The following is a 27,713-nucleotide window of genomic DNA, read 5'->3' as shown; positions in this document are numbered from 1 at the left end:
GATAATGAAAATGATGGTTTAATGGTAAATGATAGTTAACCAAAGACAAATGCTACCATGATTTAATTTGTACCAATTAATCTGATGGGACAGAAGCATGAAATTAACTGACAAAGAGAATTTCTACAAGTCCAATGTTTTATTGTTTCCCAGTCTGGCATCTGAAAAGCCAGGTTTCCAAATCTCACATGAACCGCTACTGAAGTCCACTTAACACATGCAGCTTTCTTGGGTATATGCCAGAAAAATGCCAGCCACATCATCATCAACAGGAGTCCATTACAGATGGAAATACACAGCAGGAACAGATGCATAACTTGTAAACTCAGCAGTGCTGCTTTATAGCAAGAGCCACCAGCACAATATGAGCTTGTGAATATGGCAACTGATGTAAAGAAAATACAGCTATTACTCAATGTCAAAGCTACCTCTGATGCAACTCCCCCGATTTCAACTGAGACACTCTAGTGATTAATTTATCACATTCCATTATTAGGCAAACAGACCAGAAAGAGGTTAGCTATTGTGTGGATTAGACATTACAGGAAGTTACGACCTTGTTAGCCAAGCTTATAGCCTGCAGAGCCTTGTCTTGATACACCTTGCAATCCCATTCCAAGTAGACAGTGGCTAATAAACGCAGCACTTTAGCCTAGAAAAAAGGACAAAATGTATATTTAAGCAGAATAACCATGAATGGCACCTGAATACTGCACAAAGGGCTGAAAAATGAGAAGCTGGAACATAAATGTTTGGACAAGAAGTTCTATAGGCCAAAGGCCTGCCCTTTTACTAATTGGCTGTATAACGTATTGTTCCTTGATTGAGGATGATAAGGACTACATAAATAATTGCATCCATGTATTTTCCCAGGCTGTCTTGACAAGGGATGCTGGTGGCTAAGTCTGACCTACACTTGACCTTTTTCCTAGTGAAGATTCAGAGAACCTTTAGCTCAATTTACTTGGTCAAGTTCTGTGTTGATCTGCCCTAAGGAAAAGGCTGAATTTAGGTCAGGCTCTGCTAATACATATTCACAATATCTGACTTTCCATGACCACTTTTCCCAGTAAACACAAAGCTTCTTGGTGTCATAGAAAAAGGCTAACGGCCAAATGGCAAAAAAATTAGTACATCATTGAATCTGACCTCCTGTATACCAAGTACCATTAAGTTTCATGCAGCTCCTCCTATAGTGAGCCCAATCCCTCTAGTTATTTAAACCAATTCAATCCTCAGAAAAAAAAAATTCTGTGCATGACAGGCAGAGAAGAGGAGAACTGGGTACGTGTTTACACGTGCTGATTTAAGGCATATTAGCCATTTTTAAGGCTCATTAAGGGCACGGGTCTAAACATGCACACCCTTAAGGCACCTTAAAATCACAATTTTAGGCTATTCACACCTAAATTTGATACCTGCAAAAGCAGGTATCAAATTTAAGCACAAATAACTAAAGCACCTTAATGTACATGGAGCTGCACTAAGGCACATTAATGCTCTGTATGTCAAATGATTTGGGATTAACTTTAGTTCCAAGTCAGTCCACACACCTCATTAATATGCCTTAGTGTGTGCAGGTATAGATGCATGTCTAAATCGCCTTGATGTGCATTAGACAAATGCATATTAAGTTTAGGTGCACATAAAAGCATGTGTAGACATGTCCTGGGTGAAATATACCCAGATAATCCTAGCCAGCAAATCAAGCCTTTATATTTCGGAAGAACTGGGAAAATGCAAAAGTCTCCATGTATGGGACCTGCAGGGAACTTCAACCCTGGCCCCAAATCTGGTTATCAGAATGATGCTGAACACCTGAGCAAAATACACCAGGTAGGCATCTGAAAAAAACAATTCACCCTGGAGCATCAGTCCATCCCATCCAATATTCTAATCTCCTATGTGGCTGACCTCACTCCCCACTACACACATACATACACACACACGCATGTGCACACACTGAATTTTGCCAACTGGGCAACAAGGGAGATAATTCTTCCTGACCCCTGCATACAAGTAGTCAAAACCCTGAGCATAATATGTAGTTATAATCATTGCCTTTATGCCAAGCCTCAAATCTTAAGTATGTTGATGGAAATACAGGAAACCCTGCTCTCCGCAAGGCCCATGACTCACAGATTCCAGAGCCAAATGGACAACCATGGCTATGCATCCCCAGTTCTCACATAAAAAGGCCTTAATGTTTGTCCCAGAAATTAAATTAAAGCATCTCATGTAGAAATGCATATGCTTTTATCTTACAAACTGTAAGCAGTGGTAGTTCACCATCTTCCCTGGTATCCAGTTTTAGAGCTACCCTCATTTCTGGGAAACACGTTCTGATATTACACTTGAATTTGCTGCACTTTATCTTCCCACCACTGGCATTTGTTATGCTTTTGTCAGCAATTTTGTCAGCAAGGCTGAAAAGTCCTCCTCTATCATCCCTTTCCATACGCAGTTCCAATACACAATACAGGTCATCAAGTAACCTCCCAAATGTCTCTCCAATAACAAAAATAAGTTGAACTTTAAGCTTTATCCTATAAAGGCTTGCTTTCTAGGACAGGGTCCATTTTTATGGCTCTCCTTTGATGTCCCCATTATTTCCAGATTCTTCCTGAAGTGTGGATACCACAGCTGGACACAGTACTCTAATAGCAGTCATACAAGTGCTCTGGGTTCTGCTGTAATTCTTCTCCAAAGATGCTAGCTGGTATAGAGTGTCAATGTACTAACATTTTATCTGTATAAAAACCTGAATGCAAATATGATTAAGGCTGTAATTTCAATTTCTGCTCTCTCTGACTGCACCTGGGATCTGATGAAGTATCAATTGAAAGATGCTTCAATACTGCAGACTAGCTATCAGGAATTTTTGAAAATCATGACTGAGATCCTCTGGTGCAGTTGTGCACGCTCCAGACAGGCTTTGTGGAGACAATGTGTGCTACACAGTAAGGTTAAAATGATGACAGTATTTACATCTTCCTACTGATACGTTAGTAGTTCAGAAGCTTCTAACTATATATATGTCTCACCTGCATTTTTTGCCCAGTAGAGTATCTCTTATCCATCTTCCCAATTTCATAGCTCTGGCTACCATTGATAAAGGAAAACTAGAATCAGAAAAAATCAGGCAGCAATGGGGCTAGATGATATGGTTCCATATCTCTGACACCCCTAATATATTACAGACATACAAAAAAATTACCATGACTAAGAAAGAGTGGGCCTTTACTGCAGGTCAGCTGTACTCCAGTAACTGCCCACTTGCATGATCTTGCCTGGCAGCACTTGGAAACTAACTCATGGTAGCCTACTGACTTAATGAAAGAGGAGGAAGCTATCATGGTTTTTGCTTTTACATACCATACAGTAAGAATGTGCACAAGGGCATCTACTACAGACTAGGCATTTTGTGGTAAAGCCCTGTGACTTAAATCAGTCTTTGTGGACCTTTATACTCCAATTTTAGTTAAGTTCCAAATATTGCCTGAACCGCTTCCCACTTTTAAGGTAGGTAAAGACAGCCATTCTGACTTGACAGATGAAAAAACTAAGACACAGAGGATCAAGTAATATTGGCCAAGATTACAGTTAAGTCAGCAGCAGAGCCAGAAACAGAACCTAGAATACTTGATTCCCAGTATTTTCCAAAAATCCTAAACACAGCACAGAAGGGCTTGGAGATTAACACCAGAGAAGTAAAGCTCCATTCAAGTGGTACATGAATGGTACAAAGAGAGAACTAGGGATTTAAAAACAAAAACAGTCCTGCTGGGAATCTGTTTCCAGATCTGATAGTATTCTCATTATGAGATAACTTTATCCCCACTAGAGGGTGCCAAATCGTTCTATCCAGAAAATGTTAGTATTTTGTGGAAGACTGATTTCATACTCAGATTTTCTCAGGGGCATTTTTCTGCACTCAGCGCCCCTTCTATTGCAAGAAAGAGAACAAGCAGTGCTCAAACCATCGGCCTTAATTAAGACTGTACACTGCTACATACCTTCCCTGATTCCACATATACAGCTTTAATGTTTGGGACTAGAAGGAACACCATCAACTCGAGTTTCTAATTTTCTGAGGAAGATTTTTCCTATTAGCCTGAATTTTCCTTTTCTTCTTTAATCTTCATACATTACTTCCCTGCACCTTAACTTACCCACTTCTGAAACCTCCTTTCCCACCACAGAGTTTACATACCATAAGTATTTGTAGGTAGTTAGCATGTTTTCATTTAGCCACAATAGACAGATGTAACTCACTTAATCTTTCATCCCAATAAATCCAGTTCCTTAATAATTTTTGTTGCTATTTTCTGGATCTTCTCTAGTTTGTCAACAATGTGATAACTCAAAGTCACTTGTGACAGCAGGTGGGCAGAAAAGGTATCCAAGCCTGCTATGGAGCTGCTCTGTGCCAGTGAATGTGACAGAGCTCTAGAGCAAGGAGAACTAACACATGAAACAAGGTAACTTTCACCAATAACATAATTAGGGCTTATGGTTAGGCATCTCCTTTCAAAAAAAAAAATCAAAGACTATTTACAGCAAATAGATGTAATACTGGCAAAACAGAAATTTTCAGCATTTTTTCAACACTTTCATTTCCCTTCAAATGTATGTAATACCATTGCATTATGAAAGGCACAATAGCTGGAAACAGTCCTCCTGCATCAGGTTCTCTTTGCATCTCTAAGCAGTCTGCTTGCAACTAAGAAGAACAATTAATATAACTTCTACATGCAACGAGGCCCCTTTTAGAAACATGAAAATCCATGTGAAGCAGTGGCCTGCAAGTAAGGCAACAGAATATAAATTTAAGAATGTGCCTGTAAATGGAGAGTTACCAGCATAAAGCTCTGCTTTGACTGGCACCTAGAGTGTTAAACTAATTAATTTCATACCAGAGCTGGTTGAAAATTCTCAATTTTTGTGAATTTTTTTTTTTAATGAGAATTTTTATTTTTAAAAAGTTTTTCATTGTTTTCCATTTTTTATTAAATCCCAAAACTAAAAATATTTTGGGTTTCCCTTTTTCTACTCTTCAGCCACATTTTTTTTTCTTCTCAGAAATAGGCCTTTCACATAGTTTTTCTTTTCACATTACCTGAGCCAGAAGGAGCTCTGTTCATATCTCTTCTGCTCATATGTTTCCACTCCAAAGTTATAGCAAAGGATGGACAGGTAACAAGTCTGCAAATAAAAACTATGTTTTTTCTGTTCTTGAAGGAGCTTATTGAGATCTATGGCAGCTCAGTTGCAGACACAGTTAAAACACCTTTTATATCAAAGCTATATCCACTACTGTTGGAGCGGATTTTGTAGGTAGGTGAAGGAACACGACTAAAATTGGAGTCTTGATCTATGAAAAAATAAAAGCAACATAAATAAGTCTCCCAAGGTCATACAGAACAGCAGAACTGGTCAAGCATACTGTAGCTCACATGCATCATTGAAAAAGAACTGGAAAGAAATAAGAGAGAAAATTAGGATACAAAAGGAAAAAATGGAGAACTAGAAGTGAATTTTAAAAAAATAACAAAACCTGTCCAAAAGCATGGCACAAGAATGTCCCGAAGCCAAAAGAGGTGTTTTTAAAAGACTGAATGAAGAAGGCAACAACTCCTCCACAATATCCACAATAGTTTTTTGGTTTTTTTCAGAACTAGGAAGGACGGGGGAGGCAGAGTATAAAGGAGGAAGAAAGGGGGTGATTTTCTTTTGGATTAAAGCAGGAACCATTGTTCTGCATGATTTAGGGAGATACAGTCTTATGTGATTACTCAGACCACTGCTGCTTCACCAGCTTCTTTGTGAGGAAGGTGCCTGTCCACGAAAATCTCTCCTCAGTATTATCTGCACATGTTATCAGCTAATCAGAGTGAGAACAAAAAATCAAGTGCAAATAAACTGTTAGCATTTGCAAAACTTCATTTTTGGAATAACTTCTTCTCCCAGCTTTAAACACTGCCTCTTGTAAGTGCTATGTAGGAACCCAAAGGAATCTCTCCAGTGAAGCCAACAGCACCACCATATAAAATCCTATCCTGCTACACACAAATCTCTTTCTGATCTCCCTGCACCCAGGCATGAAAAGTACAGGTCACCTACCAATGTACAAGTAGAGAATGGTCACTTATGGAAGCAGACTCCAAAATGCTTCACAACATTCAGGAAAACTGTGATTTTCAGCCTCAAAAGATAATTTAACTTGTTGAGAACCCCGCAGGTACAGTGTCCAGCAAGGTAGGATCCCTCATGTAACCCTAAAGCAGTGGTTCTCAAGCATTTCCTACTCAATGCACCCCATAGAAAATGCCAGCTTTTAGTTTTCATTTTTGTTTTCACTACAGAAAAATAATTGAAAAAATATTCTGTTGCAAATAACTCAGAAAGATCATAGGTGAGAATGTTTTCAATACTACAGATTCCTATGTGGAACCTCTCGGTTTATCTTGAGAGACAGAAGACACGGTACACCTACATCTTACAAACTAAATTATAGATGTATTGCATTCGGTATATTAGCATGCAATTATATATTATACAAGCGTTATATATGAGAAATACTAGCACTTACTCTACAAGGTACAAATCTACCTGCCTTCTATCTTACCTCAGACTAACGTGGCTACTTACCTCTCTTTATCTTGTGAACAGTGTTTACACACCTAACAGTACTAACACCACATGGTGCCCTGCAGCACCCCTGAAAGGATTTCAAGGTACCCCAGGGTGTCACAACACCTGGTTGAAAAATCACTGCTCTGGAGGCATACATCTTCTCCACTAACATGCTTGGAACAGAGAAGTTGCAAGCATTAATTAAAAGCTGCTTCTCAGATGAATGGCTGAATAGTTGGCTGGCTATATCAGCCATATCACTAGCTCTTCCCACCAGCAACAATCCTCTAAACTACAAGTGATTGATGCACTCCTGAGATTTCATCCTGTAGGTCAAAATAACAGCTTGCTCCTTCTTTCTCTCTCATCCGTCCAATTACTATTATTTCCTACTTAAAATAAATGCAAATCACATCTTTTATGAAGAGAAACTCTTTTCCTCTCTGCTTCAATGCCTGTGGTTTGTGAATTGTGAATTCCTCAGACACCAGGTTTAACATTATTTAATGGAGGAGTTTAGTTGGAAAGCATGCAACTCATTTCAAATGAAATGAATAGTAGCAACACAAAGACCCTAGTGAGTCATGGTAACAATTCAGCCAAGGACTGCAGCTTTGCCTTTGCTATAAGAATGAAAGTAGAACCTCCTCAAGTGAGTTACCAGCACTCAGATACTCTGACTGGGTTGGGGTGAAGACTGCAGAAACCAATTAAATCCTAGCCAATTACAATATGTACAATACTGCATTTCACTTCCCAATGTTTTATTTCAGCTTTCTCCCATCACTTCAGACTTTATCACCTACTTAATAAAAAGGAACAAAACATCACAAATGTATTTCAAATATGGAATTAAGAAAGGGTACTGCTAAAATACACAAAAGTAAAAAGAACAATCACGGTATGAAACAATCTGATGTCAACCAACTAGGGTTCTACCTCTGCAAAGAAACTATAAAATAAAGAAGAACATTGCTGCATATAAACAAGCTCCAATTAGATATTTGTCTGTGCCATAAGAACACCGCAGAAAAAACAACTCGATACATATGAAAGTGGAGGGTGCAGATCAGGACTGAAAGTTGGGGCATGCAAACAAACTAACCTGAAGTAAACTAGAATGCAAATATATGGGGCATGACCTAAGATACAGAAGCTGCTGGCATGTGTATTATCTTACACTAGCCAAATGTGAGCTAGTTCACCCCAGGTCTTGAATAGCCTGCCATCGGAAGTGGTTCAAGCACCTGCACTGAACGCCTTCAAGAGAAAATTGGATGCTTATCTTGCTGGGATCCTATGACCCCAGCTCACTTCCTGCCCTTCAGGCAAGGGGCTGGACTCGATCTTCCAAGGTCCTTTCCAGCCCTAATGTCTATGAAATCTATGTCCGCTGATGGGCCAGCTACCTTACAATTACAATGGGGAAGAAGCATGCAACTCTGGCAGCTACTACGGTAGCTGACATGCTGTAAGGTCATACCTTAGCTTACATTATATTTAGAAGCATTTCTGCCTCTGCTATCTAATTTGTCTTCATTCCTTATTAACAAGGTAATTTGCAAAAAAATAGGATTATAGCAGACTAGAAGTTTGCCTGGTCCTGCTTCTTATTCCTCACCTAATTTATAACTGTGTTGGACATCACAATTTGTTGCTGAAGAAGTAACTGTAATATCAGGTGAGAGATAAGCAGCAAGAGCCCTTATTCTCCTGTTTTATGACCAGTGGAATTGTGTAACATGAAAATGGTCAGGATTATTTGCATATTTTCTATTTTATTTATAAAATAAGCAGCAGGGGCTCAGAGGGAGCCAGTCCCAATGCAAACCAAAGGGTGCAAGAGTGCTAAAAAGGTCCCTTGGCTCAGTAACGGCATCCAGGAGGCCCTGAGGGCAAAAACAGTGGCATACAATCAGTGGAAGCAAGGGGCTATCACCAAGGAAGATTATACCTCTGTTGCTCGTGATTGCAGGGAGGCGGTTAGGAAGGCCAAGGCAGAGACAAAGCTAGGGCTGGCGACCAGAATTAAGGATAACAAAAAGTCCTTTTTCAACTACAAAGGGAGTAAGAAGAAGGCACCAAGTAATGTGGGGCCCCTACAGGACAGGCTTGGCAATCCAGCTATTGCAGTAAAGGAAAAAGCTGATCTCTTCAACAAGTTCTTTGCCTCCATATTTCTGAGCATTCTGAGCACGGACCGGGACAACTCCCCCACTAGGATTACGGACAGGCGCAGGGGACACAACGCCATGCCTAGGGCCAGGGATGATCTAGTTAGGGAACTTCTGGAGGGGCTGGACATGTTTAAATCAGCAGGTCTGGATGCTCTTCATCCGAGGGCACTGAGGGAATTGGCAGAGTTCATAGCAGGACCCCTGGCATGGCTGTATGAGTGATCGTGGTGCTCTGGCCAGGTACCAGAGGACTGGAAAAGGGCCAATGTGGTCTCCATTTGCAAGACGGGGAGAAAGGAGGACCTGGGTAACTACAGGCCAGTTCGTTTCACCTCAGTCCTTGGGAAGACCTTTGAGAAAATTATCAAAGAGCACATCTGCAGGGGCCCAGCATGGGACATAATTCTCAAGAGCAACCAATACGGGTTCACTGCAGGCAGATCCTGCCTGACTAACCTTGTTTCCTTTTACGACCAGGTCAACAAGTCCTCGGCTGCAGGCATCGAGGTGGATGCTGTCTATCTGTAGTGGCTGAATAGATTCACCTATTCAGCCTCCACAAGAGAAGACTGAGAGGGGATCTGATGGCCATCTATAAACTCACCAGGGGGGACCAGCGGAAAGTAGGTGAGGTTCTGTTCCCCTGGGCACCACTGGGGATAACAAGAAAAAATGGCTACAAATTGATTGAGAGTAGGTTCAGGCTTGATATCAGGAGGCATTACTTTATGGTTAGGGCTGCCAGGCTCTGGAATGGGCTCCCAAGGGAGGTGGTGCTCTCCCCTACCTTGGGGGTCTTCAGGAGGAGGTTGGATAGATATCTGGCTGGGGTATTATGATCCCAGCATGCGTTCCTACCCAGGGTAGGGGTCGGACTTGATGATCTGTTCAGGTCCCTTCCAACCCTAGAAACTATGAAACTATATTTAGAGAAAATAAAGCTGGTATTTTCATGTACATATCTTTAACAATGCATAACAAACAAGGAAGAGGCACAGAATAGATGCACATGGAACAGTCTCACAGTGGTTTTCAGAAGTTCACACAGCATCAGTTGCTTGGTAATACATTAAACAAGAAATGAGACATTTTCAAACTTTTGGAAAGGCACAGGAAAAGTGATTTTACTGACCTCTTTTGGCAGCCTCATTAACATGTCCTTGCAGCGCTGCACACACATCACTGACTTTTGAAAATCCCCTTGAGCAATAGCCTAAGAAAGCAACAGATGTGCCAACAAACTGTTAAACAATTTGTCTTCAAAAATCATTTAGTACATATCCTGCTTCTCTAAGAAAGTGTATCATGAGAAAACTTTACTTAACATCCTGCTAGCAAGTTTTCTTATATAGTAGCACAAGGTCATTTTATAAAAACATGAAGAGACACTCTCCTACCCCAAGATTAGTGTGAACAGCAAGGACTAACATGATAATTTCCTTCAAATGCTAAAACTGCATTTTTGATGCAAAAATATCCAGACAAATCTGCGCAAAATCATTATTAGATTGCTTTATAAATCACAAGATTTTTCTATGTATATTTGGGATGTCTCATTTGCTTTTCACTCTTTAGAGTACATTCATGACTAATTTTAATGTTTTTCTCTTTAAAAGATTTTTTTTAATTAAAGCTGATTCTCACCTCTTTGAGAACACCATAAAAATATCATGAGACTCAGATTATATGCCATCTTCCTCACAAGGTCTCAGGGCATCTTACAGAAGACAGCAAATTTATAAACCAGATGAAGAAAACAAAGCAGGAAAAACAAAATAACTTGTAAAAGTAACAGGTTATTAAGATAATTTATAAAACAAAAACCTAAACAATAATCCAGTTTAGCCTTGCTTGCTAAACACCTGCTCAGACAGTACAGTCTTACAGCACTTCCTGAAGATGTCCGGGCTCAGGCTCTGGTAAGCTGCAAAAGGATGGGGTTCCAGAGCTGAGGGGCAACTATCAAAAACAACCTCCCACTTGTTTGTGAACTTGGCACATTCATGGTACTTGCAGAAGGATGTCCTTACCTGACTGTTGGGATTACGATATGCCATAAGGGAGAAGGTAGTCCCTTAGGTACACAAGCCACTTAAGGCCTTGTCAATCAAAACCAGCACATTGAATTACATCCAGAAAGCTGCTGGGAGTCAATGCAGACTCTGAAGCACTGGAGTTATGGGCTCCCAGTGACCCACCCCACCATCAGAAGGTAGGCTGCTATATTCTGTACCAGCTGCACCTTACAGGCACTCATCAAGGACAGGCCCACATATATGCCATAACTGATAAAATGATGAGAGTTAGCAACATTGCTGTTAAAAGCCTTACACTACAACACCATGTGTGCATGTGCCTAAATGCAAAACATTTATTTCAAGATCACCATCTAATGAATGCATGAGTGGGCAAACTGTGGCACAGGTGCCACAAATGACATGGGCACTGACCAAATGACATCAGGGAGGGGACGGGCAATGCTGTGGCAGAAAAGGCAGAAAGCAAAGCAGCAAATCAAGCAGGGAGTACAGGGAAAGAGAGAGGAAAGTAGAGGACCGGATCAGGCAAGGAGCACAGAACTGGGAGAAGAAACTAGAGCAGAAAATCAGGCAGGGGAAGAGGACTGGAGTGGCACTTAGGAGGATGCAGGGTTAATCTGTGGCATGCCTGCCAAAATGGTTTGCCCCCATTGGTCTAGTGGTTTGTAAGAGTACTAGAATTTGTTGTAATGTTCATGAGTTTGTAGGTTCAATCAAATTATTATGCACTGCAAATGCCTTCCTGTGTACAGCTTTTTATCAGTCACCTCTTAAATAATGGTACTTCAGTATTATTCAGCTACTCCTTAGATAGTGGTACTTGAGCTGCAGAATACTGGCACAAAGATGAATAGCTGTGAACTAACCAATATTCATAAAAATATGCTGTTCGACCATGGATTCTAGGGGACCCAGGTTCCAAAGTAACCTCACATATCTTGCTTCTTCAGATAATGCAACACAGAGCTTCGTTGAGTATACTTAATTTAAGACTCAAAAAGATAAAAAGATAAAGACCCCCTGCTAGCCAAATCAAAGAGAAACAAGTTTTTAAGAGAATATCTAAACAATACTGCAGAGAAGATTATGATAAATTAGCAGAGATACCCATCTAAAGGGAACATTAAGAATATTTACATAATTGCAACATTAAGGGCACAGATCAAATCTGGGACTTTACAGCAAAGCAAAGCTAAGAAAACTTTTTTTTTCATTTGATGACTAGAGTTCACACTGCTAACAAGTGGGTCAGAGCTCTCCTTTCACCATCCAATCACTCCAAGGCTGGTGACACACACAAAAAACCGGTCAGGACACGTACTGATTCAGCCTGGTAAGACAGCACTTTGAACAGGTCCTTCTCCACATCAGCTTTGTGCACATGTATATCCGCTTCCCCATTACTCCTCTTCACTAATCTGGTGTACAGGTTTTCTATACTCTGGAAAACAAAGCAATCATCCAGGGAGCTGTTACTCACCTGTGAAACGTACAAACAGGCACATTTGCAAGAGACTGAAAATAGGCAGAAACTTACTTTTATAGCAATCTCAAGAAAACCGTCACCAAGGACAGCTTTTCCAATATCCACCCACCCTTTTCCTGTCTTCATGGTCATCTAAAAAATAAAAATAAAATATGTCTTCTGAAAATTCATCAACTTCCAAACCAGTTGATGCTGGCTGTCATCATGTCCGTACGTGTACTTAATGCTGAGGCCTTTACAATTAATTTAACAATTGCCTCTCTTTGTATACAGTTCCATTCATTTTGATGCTACACAAGAAGATTTACAGATTTCATTAGGATGCTGAAACAAAATGTCAATTAACTTTTTAACATTTTATTGGACTGATACCAGAAAGGTAGTGCAAGACCTGATATGTGCAAGACCTCAGAAGCTCCTTTTCACACTACAGGATGAACTGTTCATTATGGGTTTACTAAAGAAGGCAAAATTCATAACAGCATTCCTAAAAACTCCTCGCCGTGGTGGGAGAACCAGATGTCCTTACGATGATATAAGCCCACCCCTAGCATTTCCTCAGAAATTCAAGGTATGTATTTCACTCATTTTCCTGAATGACACTACTACCTGCAAATACCATTCCAAGATTTCCATTTGTGATCCACTGCTCTACTTATGTTCATATTATTTAGCTACTTACCAGGATCTGCCTTCGCACAGTTTCTTCCGAGGAACTGTTATCTTCACACAGCAATGCTAGCCTACAAGCAACATGGCGCACTGCAAGAAAACAATGTATACACATAACTGGCAGGGGCACTTATCCCCTTTCAGTCCTTATGAAGGTAAAAACTAAGAGAAGTTACTTCTTCACCAATAAGAAGTGATAATTTATTGGCAAACGTAACCTACCAAAAGCCTACCTACCTAAGCAATGTTGTGTGTGTCGACTGTTCTACATAACTACAGTAAACTGGAAGTCAGCACAAGAGCTTAGTATTGACATTCTCGAGCGCAGGTCTCTGAGTGTAAATCTGCTATGGATTACCAGTTCCACTCCAGGCAACATCCAAGACCAAACCTGTATGGAAGTGCGCTACTGACAACAACCACCTGTAAAAATTTATCCTCTGCAAACTATGTAAAGTAATATTTGTTCATGCCATATGAGACTTGAGCCTGTTCCAACTACAGTCAACACACATTTCACCCTTCACTTCCATGAGGGTAGAATTAGACTCCATGTATGCAAGACCAGAAGACCCCAGCCCCTACATGGGTATAAACTCTGGAGAAGACTTCATTGAAGTTGAAGTCTTCTGGAGAACACTTCAACCTCATTCTGCATTGGATGCAGAACATTCTGATGGCCACGAGGCTTGTGCTGTAAAGCAGCCCCAACCTTAGTTATGCCAAAAGTACCATCAGAAGACAGTGCAGACCATACCTAGAACAGGAAACTATCCATAACAGTGGACACTGAATTACACCACAATTGTATCTGTTATTATTATTATTGCTAAAAGTAGCAGCATGTTTTGCAATGTATCAAACACATGAAAACACAACATCTGCTGATTAGAGCTTAGTAACTATGAGTATGTAGGACCTGTTCTGCCTCAGTTAGAAGGTGGCCAAATCTAGAACAGCATATACTAGTGCAATACTGGAGCATTGGTTCAGTACTGACCAGACAAATGTGTTACTTACCAAATTACATAGATTCCTGCACCACTAATTCTCTGGGTAGGTCTCCCCATTCAAGGGCTGACCCTGATTAAAGGAGACCTACAAAAATAGGATTGGTACACTTTTTGTTTCTTTATGACGTAAAAAAAAGCCTGAAAGTTCTTTATTTATTTTTCTTATATTTATATAATAGTTTCAGGTCTTATCTATCATGTGAGACTTTTGTAGTACCTGGAAAATTTATGATATTATAATATTGTAAGAGATACAAGATAGAAAACTTCACCAGCAAAGACAGTATGTGAATTTTAGCCAGGCTGTTTAAAGCTGCACTTAAAATGTATTTTTCTTAATACTTTCTTATAAAAAAAATGATTAATGACCACTTGGGATTTTAGTGACAATGCAAGTGCTTAAATTAACTCATCCTGAAAATTCCAAAATCCCCTCCAGCTAAACAAAAGCAGACAAGATTAGCATCCTTTATATTTCTGAAGTGAAAAGATGCTCTGTTTATTTTTACATCTTTCTATATGAGAAAGAAGTAATGAAAAAAATGACAACTCAATTTTTTTTTTTAATATTTTGAAGGTCTCCCTTAACTATGATACAAGATCTGAGGAAAATATATCTTGCACCAGTCACAAATTTTATGCAAAGCTCCTTCCCTCCCCTTTGCCTTGGACCATCCCTCCCTGTAGTATGTTTACAACTCATAGTCTAAAAGTAAAGCTCCTAGGGCAGAAACAGTGGAACAGATAGAATCACAGAGCTGGAAGGGACCTCAAGGGTTATCTAATGTGCAAATTCAGGATTCACCATTCCTAAAATATCCTAGACAGATCCAGCTTCTTCCTAAAAAACCCCAAGGAAAGAGATATTACCACAGATCCAGCTTCTTCCTAAAAAACCCCAAGGAAGGAGATATTACCACTTCCCTGGGCAGTTTGTTCCATCTTTCTACTGCTGTACAGTCAGGGTTTTATTTTCCCTTGATGTTTAATTTAAACGTTTTGCTGCAGTTTTAAAAAAATTACTGCCTTGAACCATTTTTCTCCATCTTCTTTATGGCATGCTTTCATATATTTGAAAACTGCTATCATGACCTTTGCTCGATCTCCTTTTCCCCAAATTAACCATACACCTAGTTCCCTCATTCATCATAGGGCTTGCTTCCAATCCCTTTATTATCCTCATCATTCCACTCTGAATCTTCTTTGGTTTCTCTACATTTTTTCGTAAATCTGAACACAGTTCTCTAGCTGAAGCCTAACCAATGCTGAGTAAAACAGCACTTCTTGTGTCTGGCACACAATTCCTCTGTTAATGCAACCCAAAATGGCATTATTTTTTTTTTTTTGCAACAGTATCATATTGCTGATTCTTGTTGAATTTGTGATCCAAGACCATCCCCAGCTCTTTCCTGATACAGCTACTGGCAAGCCAGTTATCCCCATTCTGGACGTGGGTGTTTGTTTTTTCTTCCTAGGTGTAGCATCTGACATCTGCCTTTGATGCATTTCATTTTGTCGTCTATAACTCATCGATTTGAATTTTAATCCTATCTTCCAAAGTGTCCACAACCCCTTCCAGTTTTATGACATCTGAAAATTTGATCTGTATTCTCTCTACTCATTAATCCAAGTTGCTAAACAAAACGTTAAAATAACAATACTCAAAAAAGGTCCCTATGAAAGCCCACCTGAGACCTCCTACCAGTCTAACATGGGATTAATTCAACATTTGCTTGCAGTTATTCAACCAGTTATAAACCCACTTAACATGAATTCTGTCTAGCGTACATTTCTCCAGCTTATCAAAATGGCACGTGGGACTGTCTCAAAAGGCTTATCCACTAAACCTCTTTCCCCTGCTAAAGAAATGAAACATTTTGATTTGGCAGGATTTGTTCTTAAAAAAAACCATGTTTGCTTTGATTTGCTAGCACCCCTTCATTCTCCAAACATTTACAAATTAAATATTTTATAATTTCCTATACTAATTGAAATAAGGCTAACTACAGAGCCTTCTGGTCTCCCCTTTTAAAGACAGTCAATATGATAGCCTTTCGCTAGCTATCTTAAGACCTCACGTCATCTTCACGTTCGCAAATATTATTGCCAATGGCCTTAAGAAATCGCCATCTAGTTTCTCCAGCAACCTGTGGTCCCAAATACCAGCATAGAAAGCAGGAGAGGATGGGGGTACCAAGAGAGTTTAAAGCCTACTTCTCCTGCCTGCCAGTACTGGTGCTATTATAGGACAGGGCCATTAGCTCACATCAAGTAAGAGCAAAATATCCTTAGGGTTTGCTTAAACAATTTTTACTATACTAGTTTGTATCAATATACCTCCACAGTCTAGATGTTTATCCTGGTATGAATTATTTCCAGAAACAAAGCCACTGCTTAACAGAGCATGGGACAGTGCAGATCACAGCTTCTTTCCTCTGGTCATAGCTGATAACAGCTTCTTTCCTTTTTACCAGCAGCAAGGAAGAAGGCTAATATAAGAGCTGGAATATGAACTCTGTATCACCAGTGAAACATTCTTGAAGTGAAATTATCCTTCTTGAACTGATTACCTAAAATAGCTGCATGGTGCCTTGCCTATTCTTGTCAGAAAAGATACATGCATGTTTATTACATAAAAAGTTAAGGACAAGTACCATCAGAAAGCTTTTTCATTTCACTCTGGACTATAAAAGAACTGAAGTCTAAGACATACATACATACATTTAGCTCTTTGCTCATCATTGATAACTGATCCCATTCGCTTGGTCACAGCCCAGTTCCACAGGTTTACTGAACATTCTTCAACCTAGGAGAGGAAGGAAAATTCACTCAGAATAGAATTCACTTTTGGTCTGCTTTTAAGGCTTACTTGAATTTACTGTTAGAAACACAGCCATCTTTCCTGTATGACATCTCAAAGAATCTGTGTAAGTATGTATGTTTATTTATTTTAAAGCAGAGGCAAAAGCTAAGAGACTCTTGAGAAACTATTACATGAACTAACTGGCTCCAGAAATGAATCTACAATAGTGATTTGAATAAAACAGGCATAAGATATGGACAACATGAACTCTATTGTGCTAAAAACAAGGATGATACTGTATAATTATGATAATTTCAGATTTTCAGCTAGCATGAGTTACACATTCTAGTTTCAAAAGTATTTCATAGCATGTTAAGATACTAGTTCACATCTGAGCTTTTGTGGGCTTTTCTATAATAAAATAAATTAGGTAAATATTTATGCCTAAATAAATCAGAAGAGTGTTATGACTAGAAACTAAAATGATCTAATCAGACATATGATAGATGGCAGCATACCCTATCACTACATATGCCTTCTTTTCATCAGTGCTTTCAGTCACAATTTAAAATTGTACAGAATATGAAATTCTGTATGTGAAATGCTAGACATGAGAAACATTCAAAGTCCTTGTTTTGTTTCATTAAAGCATCTTCTTGAAAAGATTTCTTTTCATCTGTCACTTCACTCAATTGTCTTTACATGCATTTCTGACAAGTCCTTTCCTGACCCTCTCAATCTACGACTTGACCTGACCCATCTGTCTAGGCTGAAATCTCACAAGCGGGTAAGATGTGTGCAATAGCACATTCACTGCTACTGACAAACAACTAACTTACTGGGATCTTTCAAAGCCTAATAAGGATGTTAAAAAAATTGCAAAGGGTTTAAGAAAGCTCCAAAAATGACTTCGGGTCTAAAGACCTGCCTTATAATTCAAAGCTCAAGGATGTTAATTTATTTACCAGTAGTTTATACAAAAGAAGATTAAAAGCCAACTTCACTGGGGTATGCAAGTTCCTCCATGGAAGGTTTCCAACAGTACAGGATTCTTTTAACCTAGCACAGGGAACAGTAGCTTGTAGCCTGCGGGCCAGGTCTCATTTGGCAGTAGGGGCTCTCCCTGTGCTGTGCCACAGTTGGCTGGCAGGAAGAAGTGGCAGAGGCAGTCTGGTCCTAAAGCTCACACACTTAAGCGGAGTCATTCCAGTCCACTGGAAAACATTTCCAACCCCTGATCTAGCAGGCAAAGCTAAGACAAGAGACAACAGCTAAAAACTGAACCTAGACAAATTCAGACTTGAAGCATGGTGCAAATTCCAAAGGGGGAAAAAAACCCTTGGAACAGCATAGCAGGAAATGTGACGGATTTCCATCATTTTGAGTCTTGAACTCGAGAGTGGGCATTTTCCTAAAAACATGGTTTAGCACAACCAGGAGTTACAGTCTCGATACAATAGCTGGGTAAAATTGTATGGCACATGTTATGTAAGAGGTCAGGTTACATGGGGGATAATAACGGTTCCTTCTGGCTTTGGATTATAGAAATCTATGAACCTAACAGGAAAAACATATTTATATAAAATATTTCTGAAGCAAAAGTTTCACTAGCAGCTTGCTTAGGTAACAGGCATCCAAAAGATAGCATGTTATAAGAAGGAGCAGAGCTGCAGCTGGAAACAACCAAGATGCCTTCACCTCCCTTATGTACATCATTGCAAAATAGGGCTGGAGGAGTTTGCAAGGGTCAACCTCTACATGTAAGAGGTTGACCCATGAATGCTACTCCTGAATCATGTATATCTGATGCTTATCCAATTTCTTGAGAACTTCCAATGAAGAAGTTCACAAAATCTTTGTGTGCTAACATTCCCAGCAAGATTTTGACAGGGATATTTAAAAATGGAAGAAGTTTGAATCTTTATTTGTAAATCATCCTTAAGTGGGATTTTGGAGGAGGGGAAAAGCCAAGACCTAAATGTATAAGCTTTTACACAATTATCTCCTTTATTTCGATTAGGTGTGAACTATAAGTAATCAAAAAGCCAAGACTCCAAAAGTATTAACTCATTTACAATGCATCTACAGTTTATCATTTAGGTGGAGATTTAAACTTATGACTAGTAATCACTAATCAATGTGAAGCACGGAAAAGATTTTTACTAAGAAAACTTCAGTGTTTTTATATTGCGATTTTGGAGTGTTTGTATTTACAATTTTAACATTTTCATTAGTCTTTTCTACATTTACTTTAATATTGTGCTTTTTTTAGTCTTTTTGCAGTGTTAGATTCAAAAGTAAAGAGTCACAGCATTTCATTCATGTGTCAGTAATGTGGAAATTTAAATAATGACATTTTGCCTCAGAATTTAAAAAAAAAATACGTGTAATTTTGAAGGACAGGTGGAATCCCCCACTTGCCAGTTGCTAATGTTTACTATTTTAACATTTACATTATTTTTTTTAGAAACACCTCTACTTTCTTCAAATGTGCTAATGGAAAAATAGAAATGTTATAATGTAAGCTCTATAGTTATACAAAACATAAGTAAAACATGCAAAAATGTAAGTGTTCTCACTGATTCTCAGTACTATGATGACTCATTATCTGCACCAGCCAATGAGCATTCAAACTGCAGTAAGTACTGCTCGCCCCCACCTTGGCTGTAAGAATAGACTGTTTTTAAATATCCAGCTTTGGGATCCAACAGTCCCTGGCCTTCTACCTCAGCCTTCTGAATCTCATCCTCTGCCTCCTTATCCACGTTTTCTATTTCAGAGAATAGTTTGTCAATGATCTCAGGAACGTTGGATGGGGCATCTCTCTTCAACAGCTCTTGAACAAGCTCTGAAAAATAAGGCACATGAGGCAGAAACTGAGTGAGCACCTTACAAATGTTACGAGTAGCACATCATCTCTGAACAAGTCTGTACAAGCAAAACCCATCGGTTTACATTTTCTCCATATTTTCCTGTCTAATAAAAAAGCACAAAATGAAGGAGCCCAAGAGAAGTTGAACAAAGTAACTCCTGAGAAACAACTCTATCCTAAATAAAATTTATTTTAGCTAAGGCATAAGGCTATATTCTGCTAAACTGCAGCAGTGAAATCTACATTTGTCAAAGGAACTAAACATAAGCACAAGAGTGCAAAATGTGGCACATCTTATCTGCGAATAAAATGTCTGCTTCCCCCAAATCTTTTGTTCCCTCTTAAACAACTTTTATTCTTGGGCCCTCTGAAAGTATAATGTACAAAACCTGTATACAGGAACTTTGATACTGGTAAGTCAATGCCAGTGCTTCCTTTGAGGATAAAAGAACAACCTGCCACCACAGATTCTAGAATCCTAAAGCCCCCATGCAACTTTATAAAAACAGAGAAAACTGCTAAATCTTTAAATTCCTGCCCTCAGCTTAAAAGGAAAAAGTCGGACTTGATGAGGTGCTCTCTTAACCACTCACAGCATGTGGACGGAATGAGGTTGCTTTAGTGAGTTTAGTGGGTACAGCCCTTACAACGGCAGCTGGAAACTCCTCCTCAGAGCAGTTTAGGGGACCAAATAAAACCTTTTTGCCCTCCCTTGTCTCAAATTCCATAGTTTTTCACATGCTAGCTTAAATATCTACCCTCAGTTGGGCAGCCAGTAGCAGCACTACACAGTACAGACATAAGAGCCCAGCACCTTGCTAACAAAAACCCTGACTCAGGTTCAGGACCAAAATGAATCCCTCCCACACCTCTGCCCTATTCACTAAGGATGTTTGTTTTACTCAAGTCAGTGGAAAGCTCCCTGTAATCTCTGGCAAGAGAGAATAGTTTTAAGTTCCAAAAACATCAAAAACAATACCTTAAAAAGACAAAACAAGTTTTGTCCAAGTCTCTTAACTGATGAACTCAGGAACATACACGGCTCTGCAGCCATTCTGTGAGTTTCACAGGTTAACGTATTACATATTGTCCTAACAAAAATGAATCTGTGGACTACATTTCCTTTCCTGTAATTCTAGCACGCCAGAACTAATCAAGCATTACTTTTAATTGCAAGTTACGTAACATAACGTGCCTTTTTCCTTGATCTGGAACAAGTTATCAAGTACAGGCATACCGCGGAGATATTGCAGGTTCAGTTCCAGACCACCGCAATAAAGCGAGTCACACAAATTTTTTGGTTTCCCAGTGCATATAAAAGTTATGTTTACACTATACTGTAGTCTATTAAGTGTGCAATAGCATTATATCTAAAAAAAACAATGTACATACCTTAATTAAAAAATACTTTATTGCTAAAAAATGCTAACCATCATCTGAGCCTTCAGCGAGTCGTAATCTTTTTGCTGGTGGAGGGTCACTTGAACACTTAGAGGCCATTGTAGGGTTATTAATTGGCCTAATTTCAATATTGTTGTGTCTCAGGGAATAAGGAGGCCCGAGGAGAGGGAGAGAGACGGGGGAACGGCCGGTCGGTGGAGCAGTCAGAACACACACAACATTTATCGATTAAGTTCGCCGTCTTATATGGGCGCGGTTCGTGGCGCCCCAAAACAATTACAACAGTAACATCAAAGATCACAGATCACCATAACAAATATAATAATAATGAAAAAGTTTGAAATATTGCAAGAATTACCAAAATGTGACACAGAGACACGAAGCGAGCAAATGCTGTTGGAAAAATGGCACCGATCGACTTGCTCGACGCAGGGTTGCCACAAACCTTCAATTTATAAAAAACGCAATATCTGCGAAGCGCAATAAAGCGAAGCGCAATAAAACGAGGTATGCCTGTACCTATTTTAGCCTACAAAACCAAAACAAATACAAGTTGCTATTTCCTCTGCAGCCCTGTGCTCAGCTCTACTGGGTACAGGGCTAGACACGGCCTTCACGTCCAATGTTATGCGTTGGTCGCTAAGCTTTTGGTTTAGGGCCAGAAATATTTCACCCGGGGCCCTGGTAGTCGGAGACATCCCACTTCATGGCTCATCTGCCCCTGACGACTCATTCTCTTCCTGGTGGCCCAGCTCCAAGGCAAAGCAGCTCGGCACCACTGAACAGCCAAACTTCCCAGACTGTAGCCATTGCACAACACGGATGTGCGCCATGTTTGTTGAGGAGGCTGCTGACTCTATCAGATCCGGCCTACTCTCAGGAAGGCCACCACGCCCAGTACAGCGACTTCAGGGAGATAGATGCACGTTACTGTGACACTGAAAAACCCCACAGGCCTCCTGTCTAAACCAGATGCAACTTTTAATACTGATTATAACAAGCACCTGATTGTTCATTTCCCGGGCAACTCTCCTGGACGCTTGTATCATAGTTTGTAAGGTCAGAAGGGACCTGAGCAGATCATCAAGTCCAACCCCCTGCCATGGCAGGAAAGAGTACTGGGGTCAAATGACCCCAGCAAGGTGTACATCTAGCCTCCTCTTAAAGACCCCCAGGGTAGGAGCCAGCACCACTTCTCTTGGAAGTTAGTTCCAGATCCTAGCCGCCCTGACAGTCAAGTAGCGCCTCCTAATGTCTAGTCTGAATCTGCCCTCTGCCAGCTTGTGACCGTTATTCCTGGTCACTCCTGGCGGTGCTCGGGGGAACAGGGACTCCCCCAGTGCCTGCTGGTCCCCCCTGACTAGTTTGTAACAGGCCACAAGATCCCCCTCAGCCTTCTCTTATGGAGGCTGAACAGGCTCAGGACCCGTCGCCTCTCCTCGTAGGGCCTGCCCTGCTGCCCCCTGATCATGCGAGCGGCCTCCTCTGGACCCTCTTCATGTTGTCCACATTCCTCCTGAAGTGCGGCGCCCAGAACTGGACGCGGTACTCCAACTGCAGCCTGACCAGTGTCACATATCGAATTCGAGGCAATCCTGGAGCACAAAGCTGCGGTGGCACAGGAGCGTCACTGGAGCAGAGACAACGCAGGAGGTGCAGGAGTGTTTCTCAGGGGAGCTCTTGCTTTTCTCGGAGGCAGGAGGCGGGGCGGGCAAGGCCGCGGGCACAGCACAGGGCAGAGCAGCGCTGCGCTGGCTGGCGAAGAGGGGCAAGGTGGAGAAGTGGGGTGGGAAGAGCCTGCAGCAGACCAGCCCATCCCACTGCCCTCAGCGAGCAGGGCCCCTCACCCCACCATACCAGGCCACAAACCCTCACCAGGGAAGGGCAGGGAGGCACTACCTTGCAGGGCAAGGAGGCACGGGGCACCCGCCATGCCGCAGCACCAGGCTGCTCGGGCCTGCCCCACGCAAGAGGCAGCTCCTGGGCTTGCGCCTGCCACACCAAACCTCGCACCTCAGCAGCTGGGCGCGCAGGGCATGCCGGGACGGTAGCCTGACTTTCCCGCCTGGCGCAAAACTACAGCTCCCAACGCCCGCCGCGGCCTCGCACGCCCACTTCCGGCGTGGCGGAGCAGAGCCCTGTGCGGCGATTGGTTGGCGGGCAGGACCTTCCTCCAATGGGGGCGCCGCCCCGCCTCTCCCCAGGGAGTGGCGGACGCTGAGCCCAATGGGGTCGGCGTGCGGGCGAGCGGGGGAGGGGTGGTTCCGGCGGCACCGCGCCGGGGCTAGAAGGGCGGGGGGAGTCGGCGCGTGCGGCGGCGCCATGTCGGGGCTGCTGAGCACTTCGCTGGGTGGCCTTAGCAGTGATTCCTACTGTGACATCAGCCAATACCGCGACCAGCACTTCCGGGTGCGCCCGGGGGGACGTGGGGCCTGGATTGGGGGCTGTGGGCGAGGGGTTAGAGTATGGGTGGGGGATGGGGGGTAGCCGGCCCGCGCTGACGCCCGCTGTGCCCTCAGGGGAGCCGGTACCTGCAGGAGAAATCGCTGAAGGCGTCGTCGACACTGTACGTGGGGAACCTGTCCTTCTACACCACGGAGGAGCAGATCCAGGAGCTCTTCTCCAAGTGCGGTGATGTCAAGCGCATCGTCATGGGTCTGGACAAGATCAAGAAGACGCCATGCGGCTTCTGCTTCGTGGAGTATCCTGCAGTCACCACGTGGGGGGCTTCGAGGGCACAGTGCTGAGGCGCTGTCTCCACAGTCACGCAGTGCCGCTGCGCGGTGCCCTCTTCTAGGGGCTTCTCGGCGGGCCCTTGTTTCCCCTCTTTGGTGTCTTGGCCCTTTCTGTGTACATTGGGGCTAGATGGGACTGCTGCGATATCCATGTGGGTTCCTTGCCGGTGTGGTCTGTGACTGACTGGGCCAGTGGAGGGACCCGTGGTGTTGCTCCCAGGCCTGGCAGGCAGCTGTCATAGTAGTGCCCGTGCATGGCACGCATCGCAGTGCGTGTAATCACCAAGCCATGCAATAGCGTCTTCAGCAGCCGCATGCGGCTCCCGTGGCACACGGGGAGGTAAACTAGGAGCCTCATACAAACGGCTCAGAGCGGGTCTGATGCAGCTTGAAGTCCTGTGTACAAATTCAGCACACACTGTCCCAGAAACGAGTACATCTAGCACCCTGAGGGCAGGTTTGACCTGCTGATATGGCCTTTGCCTGAATCAGGGGACCGCTTGCTGTTTCTTTCACTGCACCAGAGCTGAGACACAAAAGTGCAGCCTCTTGCTGCACTGGGAGGGAACTAGAACCGGTCATGTTTGGGTCTTGAGTTGAAAGTCAGGGTTCCTCCATGTTGAATAAAATTACTCTCTACCTCCCTACCCAGCAGAACAGCATCTTGTATTTTCCTTATAAGTTATTCCAGGTATTACACAAGAGTGGAAGCTGAACATGCAATGAGATTTATTAATGGCACACGTCTGGATGACCGCATTATCCGGACAGACTGGGACGCAGGGTTTAAGGAGGGCCGGCAGTATGGGAGAGGAAAAACGGGAGGACAGGTAAGCAACAGACCAACTTCAGTCTAGTACATGGCTCCCCGGGGCTCAGTTGGGTGCTGCTCACAATGACTGAGCCAACACAAAGCAAGAGTAATGCAGTGTAGACCCAATAACTGGATTAAAGCCAGTCAAACTGGTTTAGTACCTGATGCTGGACTGGAGAAAGTGATTGACAGTTGCTGCTGCTGAAGAGCTGGGTTCCTGGCTCCTGATGGCACAAAGTGAATGTTGCTCTGCTCTCAATAAGATACAGATGAACCTACCTCAAGCAGGGGGCTTGCCCTAGGTATGGACCCCCCTGATGGTCTTGCCAGCCCTGTGTTTTTGTTGTGCGGTTGCAAGGGCAGTCTTGTCCGAGGAAATGTGCCACTGGGAAGATGACATTCATTCCCAAATTTCAGAGGGTTCAACCTTGACAACCAATAAAGCCAGACTGCAAAGCCAAACTGAACAGTGTTTGGGCTGTTTTGTATTGCTTTGACATTCAAAACAGCCCCACATTTGTCCTGTCCCTGCTGTGATGGGTTGTTATCAAGCTGGTTGAAAGACATGCACTTGCACTCTGCCTTTCAGCCCACCAACTGCTGGAGTGAAGTGGAGAGGAAGCTGGCTCCTAAAACTGTTGTGACATGTAAATAGGTACAGGATGTTAATGCCTCCTCTTGCTCTGCCCCCAGGTGCGAGATGAGTACCGGACAGACTACGACGTGGGAAGAGGTGGCTTTGGCAAAATCATCCAGATGCAAAAGGCGAATCAGCAGACTATGATCTACTAAGTGCTTCATCTGTCCTAGCACAGAGAAGGGCACTATTCCTCCATAGATAACCCTGTCCTTTCCCTGTGGACTGGGGTGGGGAGCAAGGTCCAGGTTCCAGGACGAAGTGATCGTCCTTAGACTGGCTGTCTACATTTGCTCATTCCCTTTCCCTTTGGGATAGAGAGGCTGTTCCCCGCTGATGCAGGGCAGCAAGGGAATAGTGTGGCCAGCTCTGCAGGATTCTCTTTAAGGATAAGTGCAGCATGGCACCCAGACCCTGGCAGCAACTCACTCCTCATGCTCTCTCTGACACAGCTGGCTGCCTCCAAGCTGTTCTTCCAGCCACTGTTGTTTCCCTAAAGTTCAAGCTTTGAGAACTCATCAGCCATCAAAGCTGTCTCACCTGCCCGTGCACGGGCAGGAGTTTCAAGTCTACCGTTTACATTGTCTCCTGCTGTTTTAAAGCACTGTTGCTGGCTTGGGTTAGAGAAGCACAATCAGACTGTACTGGCCAATGCAAGTGGTGCCTGCACTTCTAGCCCTGGGCTCAGTCAGACCTGCAGAGTCCCTGTCCTTGCCATGCCCTTGGCACTGCCTAGGTGGGGCACAGTCTCCCAGTTACTGTGTGGTTTTTGTTTAAGTGTCTTTTGGGTTTTTTAAATAAACGTTTAGTCCTGTCACTGCAGTCTGTGCTCTGGTGCTGTTGTACCTGTGATGGGGGGTGGGGGACACACATCCTGCATGGTAAGGGATGGATACCTGCATTTGTCTGCTGCCTCCATCCAGTTCTTCCTGCTTCGTGCCCTGGTCAGATGCAACAGGCAGGGAGCACAGATGCAGACTGTGGAGGATGCTGCCCTCCAGCACCAGGCTGTCTGGGCCCAAATGCTGGCTGCAGGGCAGGGAAGGCAGGAATGCACAGTAAGAACAAGCGTGGGGTTGTGTTGTGGGGAAGGGGGTCAGTCTGTCCAGCCTGGTCAGAGCAGACTGCAGAGGAAGTGCTTGGGAAGGTGCACCTGGGTGAAAGCAAAAAATAGACTGGGCTGAGGGAGTGTGAGAGAAGGAGTGAATCAGCTGGGACAGAGCTATGTGACACATGTTGCTCTTCCCACCTTGTCCCACTGTGCTGTGGGAGATTTCTTCTCCAAGCAGAGGTGTGGGCCAGCTCAGTGCCGGGGCAAAGACCTGCATCTCTCGGATGAGCTTCCAGAGCAGGGCCCAACTGCGTTGTCTGCCTGGTAGCTGGTGCTGGTACTTCTAGTTGTGTTAGCCTGTAGTCATGCTAAGCTAGAGAAAAGCAGGATGGGAGAAAGAGGCCTCACAACCACTGGAGGATCCAATGAGGAAGGAACAAAATAAACACTAACGAGAGAAAAGACACTGAAGGGAGCACGAAAACAGCAGCTAAAAACTGGAGGACAAATGTAAAAAGTAAGAACTCACTCATGAGACCAACTAAACCAAAGTGCAGGGGAAAACCCAAGGGGAGATGAATATCTCCACAATGAGATGCAAACGGCGGGAAACAGGGTTGTGCCCATGTAAGCAGGGCTTGGGAGATTGAGGGGAGCGGGAACAAAGTAACGTGTCTCTACCCATCGAGGACAAGCTTCATGAAGCTGGTCTCACCATTCATCGGACCGTATGGGCCCTGTCTGCGGACAATAAACCCTTCTGCACTTCTGGCACTGGACGCAGATCAGTCATTTTTTTCCACGCTGCCAGCGGAACCTGGGAGATGGTTCCGGGTGCCAGCCCTCCAGAAGGAGAGCCCCGCAGCGGGCACATCAACCGCAGCTGCAACCAGGCGCCCCCGAGAAAACACTCCACACGCAGTAGGATGGGGCTGGGGGGGCTGAGCCGTGTCCAGACTGGGCAGTGGGGCTGACAGCCCCCTGGCTTCTCTGGGAGAACAGGTCCCTGCCAGCAGACCAACGCTCGCCTCCTGCGTGACCCGGGCCCAAGTGGCTTGCTCTGCTATGCATTAGCCTTAGGGACCTTCTCAGGCAGCGAGCTGGTAGCTGGAGCCTGTGGGCCCAGTCGGTGTTGGGGCGCCAGCAGGGAGCAGGGCTGCGGCCCAGCTCTGCCTCCCCCTCCCCAGCCCGTGCAGGCAGCGCCGTCTCAGAGCCTGGCGCAGCCAGGGGACATTCTGTGCCCAGAGACGCCCGTCTCCAGGGCTGCCATTCAGACACTGCTCGCCCCACATAATGCACTGGAGCATAGGAAGCCCTTTGTCCCCGCAGGGCAGGGCCTGCCAAGGCTGGGCGGTGCAGGCACCGGGCCCCGGACAC

At 43.3% G+C, this 27,713-nt stretch overlaps 2 protein-coding genes across 2 annotated transcripts in view; one reads left to right on the top strand and one right to left on the bottom strand.

Moving 5' to 3' along the window:
• The window catches only part of TEX11 (testis expressed 11), a 75,124-nt gene extending 51,954 nt beyond the window's left edge, over positions 1 to 23,170 (bottom strand). The window contains exons 1-10 of the mRNA XM_090061115.1: positions 22,999 to 23,170; positions 19,553 to 19,674; positions 16,745 to 16,829; positions 13,021 to 13,100; positions 12,390 to 12,470; positions 12,174 to 12,293; positions 9,946 to 10,026; positions 5,120 to 5,205; positions 3,045 to 3,102; positions 557 to 652 (exon numbers count right to left, since the gene is read on the bottom strand). Coding sequence (XP_089917241.1) covers positions 557 to 652; positions 3,045 to 3,102; positions 5,120 to 5,205; positions 9,946 to 10,026; positions 12,174 to 12,293; positions 12,390 to 12,470; positions 13,021 to 13,100; positions 16,745 to 16,829; positions 19,553 to 19,674; positions 22,999 to 23,032 — 843 coding nt within the window. The 5' untranslated portion in view covers positions 23,033 to 23,170. The remainder of the gene's footprint in view (positions 1 to 556; positions 653 to 3,044; positions 3,103 to 5,119; positions 5,206 to 9,945; positions 10,027 to 12,173; positions 12,294 to 12,389; positions 12,471 to 13,020; positions 13,101 to 16,744; positions 16,830 to 19,552; positions 19,675 to 22,998) is intronic.
• A 190-nt stretch (positions 23,171 to 23,360) lies between these two features.
• Positions 23,361 to 26,102, top strand: LOC149857970 (nuclear cap-binding protein subunit 2). Its single transcript, XM_090059872.1, has 4 exons — positions 23,361 to 23,508; positions 23,619 to 23,800; positions 24,526 to 24,664; positions 25,342 to 26,102. Exons 1-4 carry the CDS (start codon positions 23,422 to 23,424, stop codon positions 25,438 to 25,440), a joined length of 507 nt encoding a protein of 168 aa, XP_089915998.1. The 5' UTR covers positions 23,361 to 23,421; the 3' UTR covers positions 25,441 to 26,102.
• The last annotated feature ends 1,611 nt before the right edge of the window (positions 26,103 to 27,713 follow it).

This window comes from Crocodylus siamensis, chromosome 8, assembly GCF_052110815.1.
Source record: "Crocodylus siamensis isolate JL-2025a chromosome 8, ASM5211081v1, whole genome shotgun sequence".
Taxonomy (NCBI): domain Eukaryota; kingdom Metazoa; phylum Chordata; order Crocodylia; family Crocodylidae; genus Crocodylus; species Crocodylus siamensis.
Note: the sequence above shows the minus strand (reverse complement) of the source record. Positions and strands in the feature narration are given on the sequence as shown.